At 40.7% G+C, this 19,932-nt stretch overlaps 1 protein-coding gene across 1 annotated transcript; it reads left to right on the forward strand.

Moving 5' to 3' along the window:
* Positions 1-4,910: 4,910 nt before the first annotated feature.
* Positions 4,911-11,161, forward strand: LOC132309376 (TMV resistance protein N-like). Its single transcript, XM_059807693.1, has 4 exons — positions 4,911-5,071; positions 8,515-9,607; positions 9,752-9,906; positions 11,155-11,161. Exons 1-4 carry the CDS (start codon positions 4,911-4,913, stop codon positions 11,159-11,161), a joined length of 1,416 nt encoding a protein of 471 aa, XP_059663676.1.
* Positions 11,162-19,932: the final 8,771 nt, after the last annotated feature.

Genomic DNA, 19,932 nt, shown 5'->3' on the forward strand with positions numbered 1-19,932 from the left:
ATAAATAGAAAATTAATTGATGTAACATAAACTCGGCTTGAATTACGGAGTATTTGTTAAGATATTGACTTTGGTCAACTCATATATATATATATATATATATATATATATATATATATATATATATTATTTTCGGAACTCAAATATTCTTTACCAACTTAAAATTAACTTGAATCATTGGTTAAGATCTTGACTTGGGGGTCAACTTAAAGTCTCTTTCTCCACCAGAACTAAAGGCCAAAGAGGAAAAATCATAGTAATTTGTCACGCCACGCAACCAAGAGGCTATGCCACGCAGGCGCCACGCAGACGTCCAGCAGACGATGACATGGAGCCTGCATGGACTAGAGCTTTCTAGACTTCTCTACACAAGTATGGAACTTTCTGGAATTCTCTAGATTAGTGTGGAGTTGTCTAGCCTTTTCTAAACTTGTCTAGAGTTGTATAGAATTCTCTAGACTTGTCTTGTACATTCTATATAGTTCTAGAATTGTGTAAATATTTCTTTGGAGGATTCTAGACACTAAATCTAGGCCACACATTTGTACACATCTAGAATGTTCTTGTAAAGCCAAAGGCCTATAAATAAGAGGTGGGAGTTCATTTGCTCCTCAGCAAGCAACCAAGTTGTAATCTCTCATCTCAAGCAATACAAGTTCTATACATTCCCAAACTCTCTTGCTCACTTGTCTAACCTCTTCCTACACACCAAAGTAAGCAAAACACTTGTCTAGCCTTAGTCTTCACTAAGCTAGCACACTCGGGTAGGCTGACTTAGCGCTTCAAGGGGGCTTGAAAGTGTCAAGGCCGCACGGGAGCTTGGAAAGGTTCAAGTCCGTGACAGTTGGTATCAGAGCTAAGGTCGTGAGACGTCACACCTTGTGTAGAGGAAGCTATGGTGGAGCAATCAGACGTGACTAACAACCAAGAGGAGGAGCTATGTGGAAGGGAAGCAAATCTCCCTTCAGTCGGAATGAGGATGAGGGCTAGGTCGAAGGACATCATGGCAGGCTTAGAGGCACGTATGGCAAACATGGAGGGGTTCATGGCCAACATGTTGGAGCAGCTTGAGGATGCTCACCAGCGCATGGATGGGCTGGAGTCGGAGGACGCTGAGGTCTAGAATACTGTCAAAGGGTCACTCAATGCCCTAAGTGGTGACTTTCGGCCGGAGCTCCAAGCACTTTAAGAACTTATGTTGGGAGAGTTTGCCACCCTACGTGGCTATGTTGATCAGGAGCTTGGCACTTTCTATGAGCAAATGGAGGAAATGCGAGCGGATTAGGCATTGTGCAGACGGGCGGTGGTGTCCGGCACAGCTACTACGGGGGTTGTAGCACCCCGTGTTGATATTCCCAAGCCTAAGTGCTATAGTGGGAACCGGGTAGCGAAGGAGTTAGAGAACTTCCTTTTTAGCATGGAGCAATACTTTGAGGCTATAGGCATAACAAATGAGACCATCAAGATACACATGGCGACTCACTACCTCACAGACCATGCCATGCTATGGTGGAGGAAGAAGTATGGTGACATGGGCAAAGGTACGGTCTCTATTGATACTTGGGCTGATTTTACAAAAGAAATTAAGAAGCATTTCTATCCTGAAAATGCCGAGGATGAAGCTAGGGGCAGACTCTGAAGGCTAAAACAAGTTGGGTCGATTCGGGACTATGTGAAAAAATTCACTAACTTGACTCTTGAGATCCCGGATCTATCCGACAAGGACTCTTTTTTCTTCTTCATGGATGGTTTGCAGTTGTGGGCTAAGACGGAGTTAAGGCGATGCAACGTGCAAGACCTTGCCATGGCTATTGCAAAAACGGAGTCCTTTATTGATTTCAGCTCCAAGAAGGAACCCTCGTCCAAGCCAAAAGACAAAGACAAGGATAAGGGGAGGTATGCCGGCAAAGGTGGGGGAGACAAGGGCGCTGCACCCCACCAGGATTGGTCCTATAAGCCAGGTGGTGGCTATAGAGGCAAAGAGGGAAGGGAGAACAAGGAAGGAGCACCCAAGCCTAAGGGTTCTTGCTTTATATGTGATGGACCACATTGGGTAAGAGATTGCCCAAAGCGGAAGACCTTCAATGCCATGACGAGCCGCTACGAAGAGCAACAACAGGAGGAGGCGCAGATGGGTTCACTGCAAATCCTTAATGCTATCAAGGCTAAAACTGAAGTCCTTAAGGTGGCGGCTAAGGGGCTAATGTTTGTGGAGGGGAGCATCAATGGGACACCCGCACGTGCTTTGGTGGACATGGGTGCATCCCACAATTTTGTGAGCCTTGATGAGGCCAAGAGGTTGGGCCTCAAGTATAGTAAAGAAGGGGGCTCCATGAAGGCAGTTAACTTGGCAGGAAAGGCTATACATGGCATGGCACACGGCGTCAGAGCATGCATTGGCGAGTGGGGTGGCCACATAGACCTATCGGTGGTACCCATAGACGACTTCAAACTAGTCATTGGGTTGGAGTTCTTAGACAAGATGAGAGCCTTCCCCATTCCTTTCACTAACTATATGTGTATTATGGAAGGAAACACAGCATGTATGGTACTAGTGGATAGAGGCGCCAAGTTGGAAGCCCAAGCTTTGTCAGCTATGCAGTTCAAGAAGGGCTTCAAGAAGGGAGAGACTAGCTACCTTGCTACGTTACTGGAGACACCCGATGATGAGCCAGTCCCTTCCCCACAAGAAGAGGTGCCTAAGGAGATACGAACCGTGCTAAACGAGTACACGGACGTGATGCCTAAGGAGCTGCCCAAGAAGCTTCCACCTAGGAAGGAGGTGGATCATAAGATTGAGCTGGAACCGGGTTTTAAACCCCCTGCTTTGGTGCCTTACAGGATGGCACCCCTAGAGTTGGAGGAGTTGCTGAGGTAACTCAAGGAACTGTTAGATGCGGGCTATATTCGACCCTCGAATGCCCCATATGGCGCACCGGTGCTATTCCAGAGGAAAAAGGACGGGTCCTTACGCATATGCATCGACTACCGGGTGCTTAACAAGGTGACTATAAAAAATAAGTACCCCATTCCTCTTATTACCGATCTCTTTGATCAGCTTGGTAGAGCATGCTACTTCACTAAGCTTGACTTGCGCTCGGGGTACTACCAGGTGCGGATAGCGGACGGGGATGAGCCTAAGACTACGTGTGTGACGAGGTATGGCTCTTATGAGTTTCTTGTTATGCCGTTTGGCCTCACCAATGCACCTGCTACTTTCTGTACTTTGATGAACAAGCTCTTCCATCCCTACTTGGATCGCTTTGTGGTGGTGTACTTGGATGATATTGTTGTGTATAGCACCACTCTAGAAGAGCACGTGCAGCACTTGAGGGCGGTCTTCCAAGTCCTACGGGAGAATGACCTATATGTGAAGACAGAGAAATGCCCAAGAAGAAGTGTTGTTCCTAGGGCATAAGATACGGGATGGCAAGCTGATGATGGATGAGGCAAAGGTGAAGGCCATTCAAGAGTGGGAGCCGCCCACTAAGGTGATAGAACTATGCTCATTTCTTGGGCTTGTCAATTACTATCGCCGCTTCATCAAGGGTTACTTCGCAAGAGCAGCCCCATTGACAGACCTTCTCAAGAAGGCCCGTGCTTGGAGTTGGACAAAGTCATGCCAGGGGGCATTTGATGACTTGAAGAGGGCAGTCACAGAGGAGCCGGTACTTAGCTTGGCCGACCACTCCAAGCCGTATGAGGTGCACACGGATGCATCAAACTTTGCTATTGGGGGCGTGTTGATGTAGGAAGAACACCCTATAGCTTATGAGAGCCGCAAGCTTAATGACACCGAGCGGCGCTATATGGAACAGGAGAAAGAGATGACAGCGGTCATCCATTGCTTACGTACTTGGAGGCACTACTTGCTCTGGGCACAATTTGTGATCAAGACAGATAATGTTGCCACCAGCTACTTCTAGACACAGAAGAAGCTCAGCCCCAAGCAAGCTCGATGGCAGGACTTCCTAGCGGAGTTCACCTATCATTTTGAATACAAGCCGGGCAAGGCCAATGTTGTGGCGGATGTGCTTAGTCACAAGGCCGAGCTCACAACTGTTAGTCGGCCCCAGCACCTTCTTGTGGAGAGGATCAAGGAGGGGTTGCAGCATGACCCTCTAGCCAAAAGCCTTATTTAGCTGGCTAAGGATGGGAAGACTCAGCGCTTTTGGCTAAGGGATGACTTGTTTCTCACTACAGGGGACTGACTCTTTGTGCCCAGGTGGGGCAACTTACGAAATGAGCTAATACGGGAGTTCCATGACACCAAATGGGCTGGTCACCCAAGTATGCAGCGCACACTAGCACTCCTAGAAGATTATTACTATTGGCCTCAGATGCGTGATGATGTGGAGACATATATGAGGACTTGTCTTGTGTGCCAACAAGACAAGATTGAGTAACAGCATCCTGCGGGCCTACTAGAGCCATTGCTTATTCCAGAGAGACCATGGGAGAGCGTCTCTATGGATTTCATTACTTGCTTGCCCAAGTCAGAGGGTTGCGGGAGCATTATAGTGGTGGTAGATCAGTTCAGCAAGTATGTCACCTTCATACCCGCACCGGCAGATTGCACGGCAGAGAGGGCAGCACAATTGTTTGTTGACCATGTGGTCAAGCTTTGGGGAGTTCTGCAGAATATTGTCAGTGATAGAGATCCGCGTTTCACGGGTAGATTTTGGACGGGGCTCTTCAAGAAGATGGGGACGGATCTTAACTTCTCTACAAGTTTCCACGGGCAGACGGAGCGCATTAACGCTCTCCTAGAGCTTTATTTAAGGCACTATGTGAGTGCCAACCAGCGAGATTGGGCCAAACTCCTTGGGGTGGCACAGTTTTCTTATAACTTGCAATGGAGTGAGGCTACCAATCATAGTCCATTTGAGGTTGTTACCAGACGGTAGCCTATGACACCCAACGCCATTGTTTCGACTTGCGATGGTAAAAGTCCAGCGGCCTACAAGTTTGCCAAGAGGTGGCACGAGCAGTCTGACTTGGCTAGGGCATACCTTGACAAGGCGGCAAAGAAGATGAAAAAGTGGGTCGACACCAAACGAAGGCGGGTGGAGTAAATAGTGGGAGACCAGGTGATGGTTAAGCTACTACCCCAACAGTTTAAGTCCTTTCGGAGTGTGCATAAGGGGCTAGTAAGGAGGTACGAGGGCTCGTTCCCCATTGTTAAGAGGGTGGGCAAGGTCTCCTACATGGTGGAGCTTCCACCCAAGTTGAAGATACATCCAGTTTTCCATGTCAGCATGCTCAAGCCTTATCATGAAGACACGGAAGACCTTACTCGGGGCATATCGTAAAGGGTACCTACAGCTGTTGTCACATCCTTTGACAAGGAAGTAGATTGTATCCTTGCGGATCGTGTAATGAGCAGGAGAGGCGTGCCCAAGTATACAGAATACTTAGTAAAATGGAAGAACCTGCCAGATAGCGAGGCGAGCTGGGAGCACGAGGATACACTTTGGCAGTTCGCGGAGCATATCCAGCGGTTCAAGCAAGAAGACACGACGACGACGTCGCGAGCTTAGGTAGGGGAGAATGTCACTCCCCGCAACCAAGAGGTTACGCCACGCAGGCGCCATGCAGGCGCCCAGCAGACGATGACATGGAGCCTGCATAGATCGGAGCTTTCTAGACTTCTCTACACAAGTATGGAACTTTCTGGAATTCTCTAGATTAGTGTGGAGTTGTCTAGCCTTTTCTAGACTTGTCTAGAGTTGTATAGAATTCTTTAGAATTATCTAGACTTGTCTTATACATTCTATATAGTTCTAGAATTGTGTAGATATTTCTTTGGAGGATTCTAGACACTAAATCTAGGCCACACATTTGTACACATCTAGAATGTTCTTGTAAGGCCAAAGGCCTATAAATAAGAGGTGGGAGTTCATTTGTTTCTCACCAAGCAACCAAGTTATAATCTCTCTTCTCAAGCAATACAAGTTCTATACCTTCCCAAACTCTCTTGCTCACTTGTCTAACCTCTTCCTACACACCTAAGTAAGCAAAACACTTGTCTAGCCTTAATCTTTATTAAGCTAGCACTCTCGAGTAGGCTGACTTAGCGCTTCAAGGGGGCTTGAAAGTGTCTAAGGAGGCACGGGTCTAGAGATTTGACGCAGCGGCACGGTCCGTGCTGCACCAAGGCATTGCTTTAGCTCGCGCAAGCGCCTTGGTCAGCCACCACGACCTGCCTTCCCAAGGATACATGATGACTGGTTTCGACATACCTTGTTCTCATCAGGGGAACGACTCCAGCTCCCGACCAGTTTGTGCAGGGATGGCCAACTCCCTTCTTCATAGTCAAGTCCACGACTAGCGATAAACACCTTGAATTGAACCGAGTCGACCTGCCTGAACTCTGAAGAGGTACCATCTTGTGGTCCTGCATGCCCCTTCCCTAGAACCATTCCTAGTAAATGAATGTTCTTAGCCAACCAGCATGCGTGTCTTCTATGCTCATGGCGTCGTTAGGAATCAGAACGTGACATTCTCCCCCACCCAAATCCTGCGACGCCCTCGTCGCAATGCAGCACTGACTCTACTGTGTCTAACATTCCAAAGTCTCTCTCCTCCAAGTGGTATGCTTGCCTGCCCACTATCGTTTCCCTGTACAACCACTGGCTGCACTCGCCTAATGATAGGGTTTCGGGCTAAAGGGACGCCCACTTCTTCGGGACCCAACCCCACATTATGCCGCCTCCGCAACACCCCGAGCAAACAAGGGCCCTCTGGCTGACTTTATACCCGCCCTTCACAACAGTTTGCATCCCCTTTGAACTTGCAAGAACTTTTATGCGCGCGGCCCTCCGGCTTCAAAGGACGCATCTTTCTGGGGAGATGGAGGCTCTCATCCAATATCATTGATTGCCCACCGACTCTTTGGTACACCCATTTCATTCTCAAGACCCCCGGATCGACAAGGGGGCACGCCTTTGTGCTTTACCCTAAGTCCTGCTCTGATACCATTTGTCACGGGCCTAGAGATTTGGCGCAGCGGCATGGCCCGTGCGGCACCAAGGCGTTGCTTCAGCTCTCGCAAGCGCCCTGGTCAGCCACCACGACCTGCCCTCCCAAGGATACATGCTGACTGGTTTCGACCTGCCTTGGTCTCATCAGGGGAATGGCTCCAGCTCCCAACCAGTTTATGCAGGGATAGCCAACTCCCTTCTTCATAGTCAAGTCCACGACTAGCAGCAAGCACCTCGAACTGAACCGAGTTGACCTGCCTGAACTCTGAAGAGGTACCATCTTGTGGTCTTGCACGCCCCTTTCCTGGAACCATTCCCAGTCAATGAATGTTCTTAGCCAATCAGCATGTGTGTCTTCTATGCTCATGGCGTCGTTAGGAATCGGAACGTGACAAATTGCTAAGATGGAAATTCAACGCCATCGAAAGAAGGAAATCAAAGAAAGAGTGGGCCACCACCAAAGACAATACGATGTACAAAAATTCAAGGAAAACTTATATCCAGGAAAGATAATTTGTTGGTATTAAAATTTGGTTACTTGGCTTAAACTTGGATACAAATCAGGTTTCAAAGATACTCTGAAATAACAACTTACATAAGAAAAAAAATTCACAAGAAAAATTAGGAGTAATGCAATGACAGATCTAATCAAATAAAGATCAGAGTATATTCAATTGGGTCTATATGTTTGGCTCGCTCAAGTTTTGTTCTCAATTCGTCAATCACATCCACTTATAAATGAACACTTAACAATGGTACATCCTAAAAAGCAACTACAACAAGAGTATGATTGTGGACTAAGATTACTTTTGAAACAAGAGATGGAATGAGTTTCTCATTACTTTCAAAGTTTTAATGAGTGTGTTTCTCATTATTTTTGTGGTTCACACCTATGCTATTATTTGGTGAAAATGGGATGGCAATTTCAATTAGATATTTGTGATCTGCTGTTTCCTTTACATATAAAGTCATTCAATTTGGCTAATTTTGGCAACTTTAGTAGATGTGACCCACAAAATACCATAAATGGTGGGGGAAGGCAGCCAACCACTAGAAATTGACACCAATTTTGTTCCTTTCGTTATCATATTTTTTTTCATCTTAAATTGGTATTTTGCAATTTTTTTAAAATAAAAATTTAAGAGCTGTTTAGTTTGTGACTATGGAAATAATTTTTTATTTTTTTTTTCATAATCCTCTTTTTTTCATCTTAGCTAATGGGTATATATATATATATATATATATATATATATATATATATGTTTTGCTTCTATATATACACGTTATGCTTCTATATATGATCAGTCATTACTAGCTTAGTTCAATGTATATATACTTCTTTTTTTTTGGGTTGTGATAAAGAGCAGTAACAACTTTATTGACTTCCCATCAAGGAGCAATATATTGGGGCTTTATTTAATTTATAATGAGTAAATACTTATTTCAACCTTTATATATTTCTCTCGATCTATTTTTTCTCTTTTTTTTTTCTCCTCAAGTCTTTGATTTTAAAGTGCTTTCTACTTGATAGGTACGAAGATAAGTCTATCAAAAATATTGTTCAAGTGATTTCAGAAAAATTACAGCCTAAACCATTAAGAGTTGCTAAGTACGAAGTGGGTATCGATGCATGCATAGACAAAATAATTACATTGCTAGACGAGGATCAACTCTTTGTTGGAATTTGTGGAATTGGAGAAGTAGGTAAGACCACCGTTGCCAAAGCGGTTTTCAACCGTAAATCAAAAGATTTTGAAAGAAGTTGCTTTCTTGAAAAAGTGAAAGAAGAGTCAGCAAAGGATGGTGGTCTAGCTAAACTACAAACCAAGCTTCTCAGGGAGACCCTAAGGGATCAAACTATAACAATATCAGATCCTAATGGGGAAATCAATGAGATAAAGGATAGACTTGGTAATAAAAGGCTTCTTCTAGTGCTTAATGATGTAGACGACCAAAATATATTGCAGTACTTAGTTGAACATGAATGGTTTTGTAGTGGTAGTAGGATCATCCTAACAACTAGAGATAAACAATTGTTGGAAATGTACGATGTTAGAACATACGACCTTAAGTTATTAAATGACAGCGAAGTGCTACAACTTTTCAGTTGTCATGCATTCAAGCGGGAAAAGCCTGAAGATGATTATGAGGAACTTTCAAACCGTGCAAAAGATTATGCCAATGGCCTTTCACTTGCTCTCCAAGTTTTGGGTTCTCTTTTACACAAAAGAGGAAAACAATACTGGTCAAGTATATTGGATAAGTTGAAGACAAACCCTCCCAAAGAAATCAAGGAAAATGTTTATCGTGTTTTAAAGATTAGTTATGAAGGCCTTAATGAGGAAGAGAATGATATTTTTCTTGATATCGCATGTTTCTTCAATGGATGCCATAAGAAATATGTCATGAATGTTTCTAAGTTGCCTGAATCTGACGTGGTCATTGAAATACAAATTCTTAATGAGAGGTCCCTCATTAATATATCAGGAAAAAATGTGGTGTTAATGCATGACTTGATACAAGAAATGGGCCGAGGAATTGTTCGTCAAGAATCTAAAGAACCTGGAGAATGCAGTAGGCTGTGGTCTTGTGATGACATCCATCAAGTATTCGCTGAAAATATGGTACGTGTTAAAGGCATACATGTTACTTTCTTTCCACATGCAAGATTTGCAAACAAAAAAAGTTTCTTGTATTGTTCCTTGTTGTCTTCTTTGAAGAGTATAATTATAGTTAGGTTTTTATTTCTGTTGGTTGATAGGTGACAGAAAAAATTGAAGCTGCTACCCAACAATGGATTATCTTTAGAGGGAGGGTTGCATGTAAGAGCTGATGCGTTCACAAAGATGAGGAAGCTACGAATACTCAAAATCAATGGTGTGCGGCTTGATGGGTGCCTTACAGATCTTTCAAATGAGTTAAGGTATCTTGAGTGGGATGGCTATCCCCAAGAATATTTGCCATAGAATTTTCATCCAAAAAGACATGTTCATCTCCATTTACCTAATAGCCTGATTAAAGGGATTTGCATGAATTCAAAAGTAAGATAATTAATTTACTCACGTGGTTTTCCTTTTTGTTAAAATTTTCTCTTTCGAATAAAATAATCTTCTCCACCCAATTGAAGCTAACTTATTTTTTTAATATATATATTATATATTTTAACAGTTTCTAGAGAGGTTAAAAGTCCTTAATCTCAATTTTTGCCCATATCTGGTAAATCCTAATATTTCAGAGTTTCCCTTTCCGGAGGAATTGTATCTCGGAGGTTGTGACAGTTTGGTTGAGGTTGAATTTGAGGACGGGAAGGTAATGTTATTATTTAAGGTGCATTATGCTTCTCTTTGCGAATTATTTTGTTAAGTTGTTTGAAGATGATTTATATCACAAGTTGACCTCATATATATTTTACGAAAATTTTGAGAGAAACCCCTAAGTTTTCTTACTAAACATATGAAATGTTTGGTGATTTTCATTTGTTATTAGGACTTCTAAAATTATCAAGTTTTCTTACTAACAAAGCAAAACAAACAAAAAACAAAAATAAAATGTTTTCATTTTTCAGCAACTTGGTAACATGACGGATCATTGAAACTAAATTCACCGGGAAAAAAATTGTCAAGAACCTCCTCGAGCGTACATTTGGAAAATTGTCCAAACAAATAATAATAATGATAGCAGCTATCACTTTTAAAAAACTATTAAATAAGTAATTAAAATGGCATAACAGATTTAGATTATATCCCAAGTAAATTCATTACAGATCTTGCATGTCATCAGTACTATAAGATGGTTCAGTTTTAAGGATGAACAGTTCATTTCTAGTTCCAAAAATAGTTACTTACTATCTAGATGTAAAAAGAAACAATGACAATAGTAAGAAAAAAAATAAATCAATAGCGATTGAGATGTTCTTTGTACGAGGCAATTCTTCATTTTTTTTTTCCTTAGTAAGTTTAATTCTTTTTTGTTCTCTTGTTTGTTGGTAAAAAAATGACTTGACATAAGAAAAAATATATACCTCTTAGTGAATGCCAATTGAAATAAACTAATTAAACAAATGTCATTGACCCGATGGTATAGTTTCAGTAACTCTCTCTTTCCTTGAGTATATTTTTTTTCTGTATGTTTTTTTTTTTGTTTTTGTTTTTGTTTTTGTTTTTTGTTTTAGATTGTGAGGGATAGATAAGGAAAAGGAAAAATGTAAAAGAAAAAATTAAAGGAAACTGAAAACTATTATTGAGCTCTAGTGTTTGTTTTTTTTTCCCCCTCTAACTCTGATTTCTAATGAGATTAAATGTTAATGGCAATTACTTCTGATTTTTTTTTAATCATTTAATTTTCTATTTTTGCATAATCTAGACAAGTTAAGAATCATTTCTCTCGGTCCATGTCAAAATTTGAAGAAAACTCCTAATGTGTCCGGGTTGTCATGTCCAGAGACATTAGATCTTTCGGGCTGTACAAGTTTGGCTGAGGTTCATCCATCCATTGAATTTCATGAGAGGCTTGGGAGCTTGGATTTTCTTTGGTGTAGAAATCTAAAGAGTCTCACAACAAAAATTAATTCGAAATCTCTCAAAAGTATTGATTTTGCTCGGTGCTCAAAACTTGAGAACTTTCCAGAGATGGAAGGAGATATGGAATGTATAAAGGTTATTCCTTTAGATGGGACTACACTAAAAGAATTACCTTCATCGGTAGTTAAACATCTCAAAAAGCTTCGTTCTTTGAATATGGGCGGCTGCAAAATGCTTAAAATTAAGCTTGCCGTACAATATTGGTGAAATGGAGAGTTTACAAGAGCTCGTCTTAAAATGAACTGTTATAAAAGATTTATCTCCATCAGTTGTACGTCTCAAAAGGCTTAATTTTTTAGATATGGGGGACTACAAAATGTTTGAAAGTTTGCCAAGCAATATTAGTGAAATGGAGAGTTTTCGAGAGCTTGTCTTAAAAGGAACTGTTGTAACAAATTTACCTCCATCGGTTGTACATCTCAACAGGCTTTGTTCGTTAGATGTAACTGACTGTATAATGCTTGAAAATTTGCCAAGCAATATTGGTGAAATAAAGAGGTTAAATAATCTTTGTTTGAGAGGCAGTGGTATAAAAAAGTTACCGTCATGGACTAACCTTGGAAAATTAGATTAGAGTAACTGCAATTTAGATGAAGAATCCATTCTTAATCTTCCTCAGTCATTGGTTGAGAATCATGGGAACAAGAAGCCAAATGTATACTATTCAGAAAGTCAACTTCAGGTACGTATATATATATATATTTGTGTATGCGTCTCTCTCTGTAAACTTACGTCCAAAATTAATCCCCTAATCTATAGGAACAAGAAGCCAAATATATACTATTAAGAAATTATGCATTTGTGTGTGCGTATTTATCACTCTCGCTCTTTCTCACAGAATTAGTAAATCATTTGTTATGGTTTTTATATATGGTATAGGAAATTGGTGGTTCAATCCTTCTTCTAGGAAATGAGTTTCCAAGTTGGTTCAGCCAAATAAAATATGAGAGTGAGAGTGGTGCTAAGGACATGACTTTGGTGTGTTTGAGGATGGATCCAGATTCTCTCCGTTACCTCAAAGGAGTTTCTGTTTGCGCGGTTTTGAAAATGGAATCTGATGATATGGTCTCTACAATCCAACATGAATACACGAGTTCTAACAGACACGGAAGCCAAGAAGTCAGATAAGCTACAATTATGAAGCAATATAGATAAGGATGAGTTCTTCAGATCCGTATTGTACTATGATAAGGAGATTAATTCCCTTATCAGATACTGTAACCTATCCTATAAAAAAGATAGTCAGCCAATTCAAAAGGTACGCAAAAATATCCTTAACAGAGTCCATTAATCTTCCTAGTCTTGTACTAAGTTGACCGTCGGAGACTTTTGGGCGGTACTGTACCAGTGCCTTCGACGACTTTTTCTCTTCTCTGCAGGTTATGACGTCGTTCTGGGTCATGACAGAATCTTGCATCATCAGTTGGCGCCGTCTATGGGAAGCGATATTAGTTTCCTGGAAAAACAATGGTTCAGTTGCGATCCGGAGTCCAACTCGGAGAAGGAAGCCAGCACACTTTGCGCTTTGATGGCGGAAGTCAATCACATCATGGTGATGGCAGCCACCATCAACAGCGTCAAGGTGCAAATCAATCACAGCATGGTGATGTTAGCCACCATCAATAGTGTCAAGGTACAAATCAATCACGGCATGGAGATGACGGTAGCGGTCAACCACATGACGATGAGAACCAGTCGCGTCACAACGATGGTCATCAATCACATCATGATGACAATCAGCCTCATCACAGGAATGACATGTAGCGACCCGAGTTTTTCAACCCGGTTCGTTAGTGATGAACCGAAAGTTGACCAGATAACGAGTCCGAAATGCAGAAGCAATAGATAGAACCAAGGTCTATAGAGATATAGACCATCTCTAAGACACCAATGTGACCTTCCAAGAAGTCACAGAGTTCAAGGAGAACGAAAACAGAAACAAAGGTTGAAACGGACAAAAACCATGAACTAAGGGCAAAATGGTCAACTCACAACCAAAAAGAGAAACTTGACTCTAAACAAGTCAAACAAGGTGAAAACAACCTAACTTAATCATTTTATGACTTTCTAAGAGGTTCTAAGAACATTGGACAAGAATCCCACAAAATGCCCTATCCCGGTCGAAGTAAAAATTGACACTACTTCACTAAAACATGAATAACTCTCACTATGATTGGAATCTGAGAATGGCATTAGTACCATTGGAAATCTGACTCAAAATTCATGAATTTAGGCTCAAAAATCACCCTATTTGGATTTAAAACGAAGGAGTTATGACCATTTGAAGTCGGAACATCAGTGCTGAAACTGAACTGAAGAAGTTGGGTGAAAGGGGTCATTTTGGTCGACCGAAATAACCCATCGGATGACCGAAATGAATATGCTGAGAATAAAAATCAAGTTTTTAAGGCTTGGTTGTTTCGGTAGACCGAAATAACCCATCGGTCGACCGAAATAAGCTTGAACAATACTTTTGGCTACTAGAAACGGTGTTTTTGAAGTTCAAACAAATACCAAAGGGCATCGGTCGACCGAAATGAAGCTTTGGATGACTGAAATGGCTCGAAAAGCTCAGAATGAACCTTCTATGAACAAGATTTGATGAAGCTTCACCTAAGCTTCAAACCCCAACATGGATATGATCTAAAAACATGATTTTAAGCTATATAAACATGCTAGCAAGTATACTTTACATATTGAAATGTATTACAATGGCCTATAGCCTCATTACATGTCATTTACTCAAATTCACATGCCAAACCTCAAAGTTGAAAAATTTTACATTTCAAAGGCAAAACTTGGAATTTAAGTACATACACTTGAAATTTAAACTCTATGGCCCTTGGCCTCATGTCGTACATATCAAATAGATCCGAATTAGTGTATCTAAGTACACTTTACACATAAAAAGACAAAAAGAGCATGTTGAACCTAACTAAGTGTTACAACATCAAAAGTAAGACTTAAACATGCTAACACTTGCATATGAACAGGAATGCTTTGAAAGAACTTCAAATCACCAAACCATCAAAGATAAATGCCAATCTCCGTATCTTGATTCTTGTACTTGAAATATGCCCCAGTAACGTAGGGGTGAGCAATATAAAGCTACTCGTAAGAAATGAACACGCATTGACCTACGTTTTACAATTTCATCACCTTAAGGTGAAACATGTTAAAGGGGCTCATGCTACCTAACGTCTATGTCAAAATGAGACTCCGAAAGCATCCTAAGCTACCCTAGATCATTTCTAGCACAAATCACATCATTCATGCAATTCCAACAACATAGTAGCATGCTTACACAAAGTAACAAAAATGTAGATTCTCAAGGTTATGAACTTGAAATCTAAAATGCTAAAATATCCAAAGTGGGTTATGCCACCTAACGTCTATGTTCCAAATGAATCTATAGGATCATTCCTAAACCACATTTGAACATATAAGGCATAATGTACTTAACAACATCAAAGCTCACAATGATTCACTAAAATCATAAAACATAGATGTGTTTAACAACATCAAAATGATTCACTAAAATCATAAACATGGATGTACTTAACAACATCAAAATCGCCAATAACCAAAACCATAAGTCACAATATAAACATGATTGTTAACTTAGAATTAAATGCGAAAACAAATAGTGGAAGTTTTGGACATCACGTCTTGGATTTGTTCCGGGCACTAACCCGCTGGGAAGACCACCCTAGTGCGCACTATCTCAATTGGGGAGAACTCATACCTCCCGCACTAAAGCCAAACTCTAGCCATGTCACATGTAACAACAATGTCTCAAGACTCCAAAATAATCCAAATAAGTTCACAACTTATATATAATTTATATAATGCACGAAAACCACCTTCCATGCACAAGTAGGTTGAAACCACATGATCCATGCCTTAAGTTTCAATTCTAAAATGACATACATAATGTCAACACAAAGTGTACAATTCCTTACACAAGTCAATCATATATTCAATATTGGAAACAAGTTCTCATGAATATAAATTTAGCAATAATGCTTTCTTCAATGCTTAAAACATAATCAAGTGAATACTTAACAAGTCCAAATCCATGATCTCAACATAGAAGCAACTTCTAAAACATGATTAAATCCATGGATAAACAAGATAGAATTTAATTAAATCAAAATAATTAAACTCTAGATTTCACATCATTTCCAAATGGCCTCAATTTAATATATGTTAAAGGATAAATCATGGTCATTACATATATGCATTCAAAAGCTTAATTAAGCCAATGAAACCACAAAATAGATTTTAATTAATTCATTTAATTAAAGTCTCTAGAATTTCAAACTCAACCAAATGCTCTCAATTTAAAGTATGTTAAAGGATATGCCAAGACTTAATTTAAAAGCATAATACAATTTCATTTCATGTAAAGTATGGCCATGGGAATTAATCTTTCACAAAGAAAAATATTAAATAAAAGATGCAACTTTTATTCAAATAATCCCAATTAAATATATGATAACAAACATATTAAAACTAAGCTTTCTAGCATGCCACAATTCAAATTCAAGTTATACATCATCATGTGAATTAAATCTTGTACAAAGAAATTAATTATTACTAACTTTCTAGATTTGATGCAAAGCATACATATGAGTTGTATAATCATGGGAAACACATAATACAACACTCAATTAATCTTAAAACATTCCCTACCTCCATTTGAGATGAAATCTCAAAAACCCACCAAAATGGAACGACTCCAAATCTGACGAAACTTCTAGGTTTTGTCGGGGATAACACCATGAACGTAACCCCCATGAAAGCCCCATCAAAATCACATCATGACTTCAAACCCGAACTCAAAAAATGGTCAGAAATGGTTTCTATTAAGGGGGAAAGATAGAGTACGGCGAAGGGAACAATAAATGTTAAGGCCGAAGATTTTTCATCAAGGAAAAGTGAACCAAAAGAGGAGAGAGAAGATGGCAGCCATGGTTGCCATGGATTCCGGCCAGAAGAGAGGAGAGAGAGAGAGAGAGAAAAATCTGATATTTTCTCTTAAGTGCTCCTATTTATAGAAAAACCCTAAAAGTGCCCCGAACGGGTCCCGCCGGGTCCGGAAAAGTGGAATTTGAGCAGACGTGCTTAAACGGAAAAATTTTGTGAACAAAAAAGATTCAAAATGAGAAAATATGAACAACAAAAGAAACAGCGTCAAAAACCGAGTCCTAAGCAGAAAGTTATGCCCCAAACAAGTTTGGCGCTAACCGGGGCCAAAACCCGAGTCCCAAGCAGAAAGTTATGCCCCAAATAAGTTTGGCGCTACCCGGGGCCAAAAACCCTGAAACTGGAGAAAACAACTAGAAGGAAATTCCAAGAGTACACGACTTGACAAAAAGTGAAAATGAATCCCGTACGAGGATCTAGGCTCAAAACAAGACATTTAGCAATTACTTTCATTAATTACACAATGGCCCCTCCAAAAAGTGAAAATTGCACTAATGGCCCAGAATGAAAATATCTTCCAAAAATATTTTCTTAACAACCCCTGAAACAAAATATCTTCAAAAGATATTTACGAAAAATACCCCAAGAAAAGAAAAAGTTCCCAAAGAACTATGCATCCATGCTCCTATGGACACCGGGAGCAACTAGAGTACTTTCTTGCAAAAGTAAAGATACGTATTTCATGAAAACCACTAAGAATGAAGATAAGTGAAGTCAAAACCCAACTCCAAATGTAAGAAGTGTGGTTATGCCAACAAGGTGACAAACGGAGAAAAGACAAAATAGGGAAAAAGACGAAATAGGGAAAAGAACAAAAAGTTAATAGTGTCGGAAAACGAAAAATGTGGAAACGACTCGGTCCTCAAAGAAAGTTGTCAATCAACAGGAAAGAGTCTCAGAAATCACTCCAGAGCACTCGAGATGACACTAAGCGACGAGGGATTGAACCCAGAAAGGAAAAGATCAACGGAAAAAAAAAAAAAAGAAATCCGTGAAAATCTGAGAAAGGGAAAGGAATGAAAATGACCGGGTCATTACATGAGAAACCTCGCGCTAGTCAGCTTTGCGCGAGAAAAGATCAGTCCGAGCATGCATCCCGTCAAGGGAACACCTCCAAGCGTGTTCTAAACGATGGGAAGATTATCGCATTGGAGCAACAGGTTCATAACCTTACTCAAGGTATGAATCAGTTGGTCCAATAAAATATGGCAATTATGCAACACTTAGTTATCCCTGCAGTGCTCTCTGAAGGTAACAATGATAGCAATAGAGTTGACTATAGTCAAGTAGGAGGTCGACAAAGAGACCTGTGCACTTCCACGCCTCGTTCCCGGGATATGTCTGATACCAGAGAACGCACTGAAGTAACTTACGTCGATCAGCAGATCCAGGATCTCAAATCAAAAGTGGAAGGAATGGCCCAAGCCTTAAAAGGAAAAGGTCCCGCCACAGTTGATGACTATGCTTAAAAGACGAATCTACCTTTTTTAGTCCTCAGATCATGGCTCTCCTATTGCCAACAAAATTTAAGATGCCTCATCTTGATAGTTTTGACAGAACGCGTGACCCCCTCGACCGCTTAGAAACTTTCAAGTCCCTCATGAACTTGTAAGCCATTCCGGATGAGATCATGTGTAGGGCTTTCCCTGCAACACTCAGAGGGTCAGCCCGGGTTTGGTTTAATAAATTGACGCCAGGATCTATCAACGACTTTGATGAACTGATTAAGTAGTACATAAGGCATTTTATTACAAGAAGGAGACATCGAAAGCTAGCTACTTATCTGTTGAACGTTAAGCAAGACAAATGGGAGTCATTGTGCAATTATATTGGCTGGTTTAATACGGAGATGTTACAGGTCGACGAGGTGGATGATAAGGTTGCCTTTAAAGCCTTTATGGGAGGGTTACAATCTTCCAAGTTTCTATTTTCCTTGTCAAAAGACCCACCAAATAGCATGGCAGAATTATTAATAAATGCCCAGAAACATATGAATGCTGAAGATGCCATGAATTCAAGAAAAGGTAAAGGAGTCGATGACAAGAAATGAGATAAGAAAAGGCCTAGCTCCAAAGACAAGAGAGACACAAAGTTCAGAAAGCCTACCAATGATAGGCCCCCTAGAGTACCCAGGGGGCAAGATAGCTACATTAACTTCACTCCTTTGAACACCTCGATCAACCAAATCCTCTTGCAGATCCAGGATGACCACTCCTTGAAATGGTCCCCCAAGTTAAAGTCAGATCCAACAAAGAGATCTAGGGACGAGTATTGCTGATTACATAGAGACCATGGGCACAATATCGATGATTGCTTCGACTTGAAGAACCAGATTGAAAGCCAAATTCGACGGGGGCAGTTGCATAGATATGCTATAGACTGTGAAAAAAGTGCAACTCAGGCTGCCTGTGTGAACAGAGAGAACAACCCACCTGGCCGCCCATTAGGAGAAATAAAAGTGATTATGAGAGGATTTGCATGTGGGGGAGAATCAAGCTCGGCACAAAAAGCCTATGTCAGAAGAGTCCAGAGTTCGACAGGAGTCAATGAAGTTAAAATTCATGAACCCCTAGCGAAGTCTCCTAGAGTGGAGGGCTAGGCTATTACCTTTTCAGAAGAAGATGCTAAAGGAATCCAGCAGCCACATGATGATCCTTTGGTAGTGACAATGGTCGTGGCCAACTACGCAATCCACCGTGTACTAATCGACAATGGTAGTTCTGCTGACTTGTTATTTATTGAAGCATATGACAAGATGCGTATTGGCAAAGAAAGGTTAAGCCAACAAAGTCCCCCCTTGTTGGTTTTTCTGGAGAAAAGGTTTTCCCTTTTGGTGTAGTCACACTACCGTTGACAGTCGGGACCAGTCCGAAATAAGTAATCGTGATGGTAGATTTTCTGGTGGTGGACTATCTATCTACGTATAATATAATCTTAGGTAGAACAACCTTGAATGCAATCAGTGTCGTTACTTCCACATACCACCTATTGATGCGGTTCCCTACAGAGCAAGGCATTGGTGAATTAAGAGGTGATCAAGCAACAACAAGGGAGTGTTACGCCGCCGCTTTAAGAACAAAAAAAGTTACAGGAAGCATTTGCCATTGGGAAACCAGAAGGGTTAACTAAGAAGGAACCCACTTGATCAGTTGTCAATTATTCATTAACCTTTCCAATAGCACAAATCATTGTAAAATAGAGCTATTGATCGGGTAAGTCGAACCACTGGGACTGCTTGTTTTTATTTTAACTAAGATATCTAGAATCACTTTTAGAATGATAAAAGGGGGTATAGAGTTTTGTTGGTTTGTCACTAAAATTAAGAGTTTAAATTGCATAAAATAATATTGTGCTAGGAATTAAAGAGACAAAAGCAATTA

Source organism: Cornus florida, unplaced genomic scaffold (assembly GCF_030987335.1).
Source record: "Cornus florida cultivar Cherokee Brave unplaced genomic scaffold, ASM3098733v1 CherokeeBrave_3.0.0_Hap2_Chr05, whole genome shotgun sequence".
In the NCBI taxonomy this organism is placed as follows: domain Eukaryota; kingdom Viridiplantae; phylum Streptophyta; class Magnoliopsida; order Cornales; family Cornaceae; genus Cornus; species Cornus florida.

What these genes read in the sequence shown, in the direction of transcription:
- LOC132309376 (XM_059807693.1), top strand. Translation starts at nt 4,911, where the DNA reads ATGACACCCAACGCCATTGTTTCGACTTGCGATGGTAAAAGTCCAGCG. An exon ending in ACCAAACGAAGGCGGGTGGA is followed by an intron (nt 5,072 to 8,514) that starts GTAAATAGTGGG and finishes TCTACTTGATAG; the next exon opens with GTACGAAGATAAGTCTATCA. An exon ending in AAGTATTCGCTGAAAATATG is followed by an intron (nt 9,608 to 9,751) that starts GTACGTGTTAAA and finishes GATAGGTGACAG; the next exon opens with AAAAAATTGAAGCTGCTACC.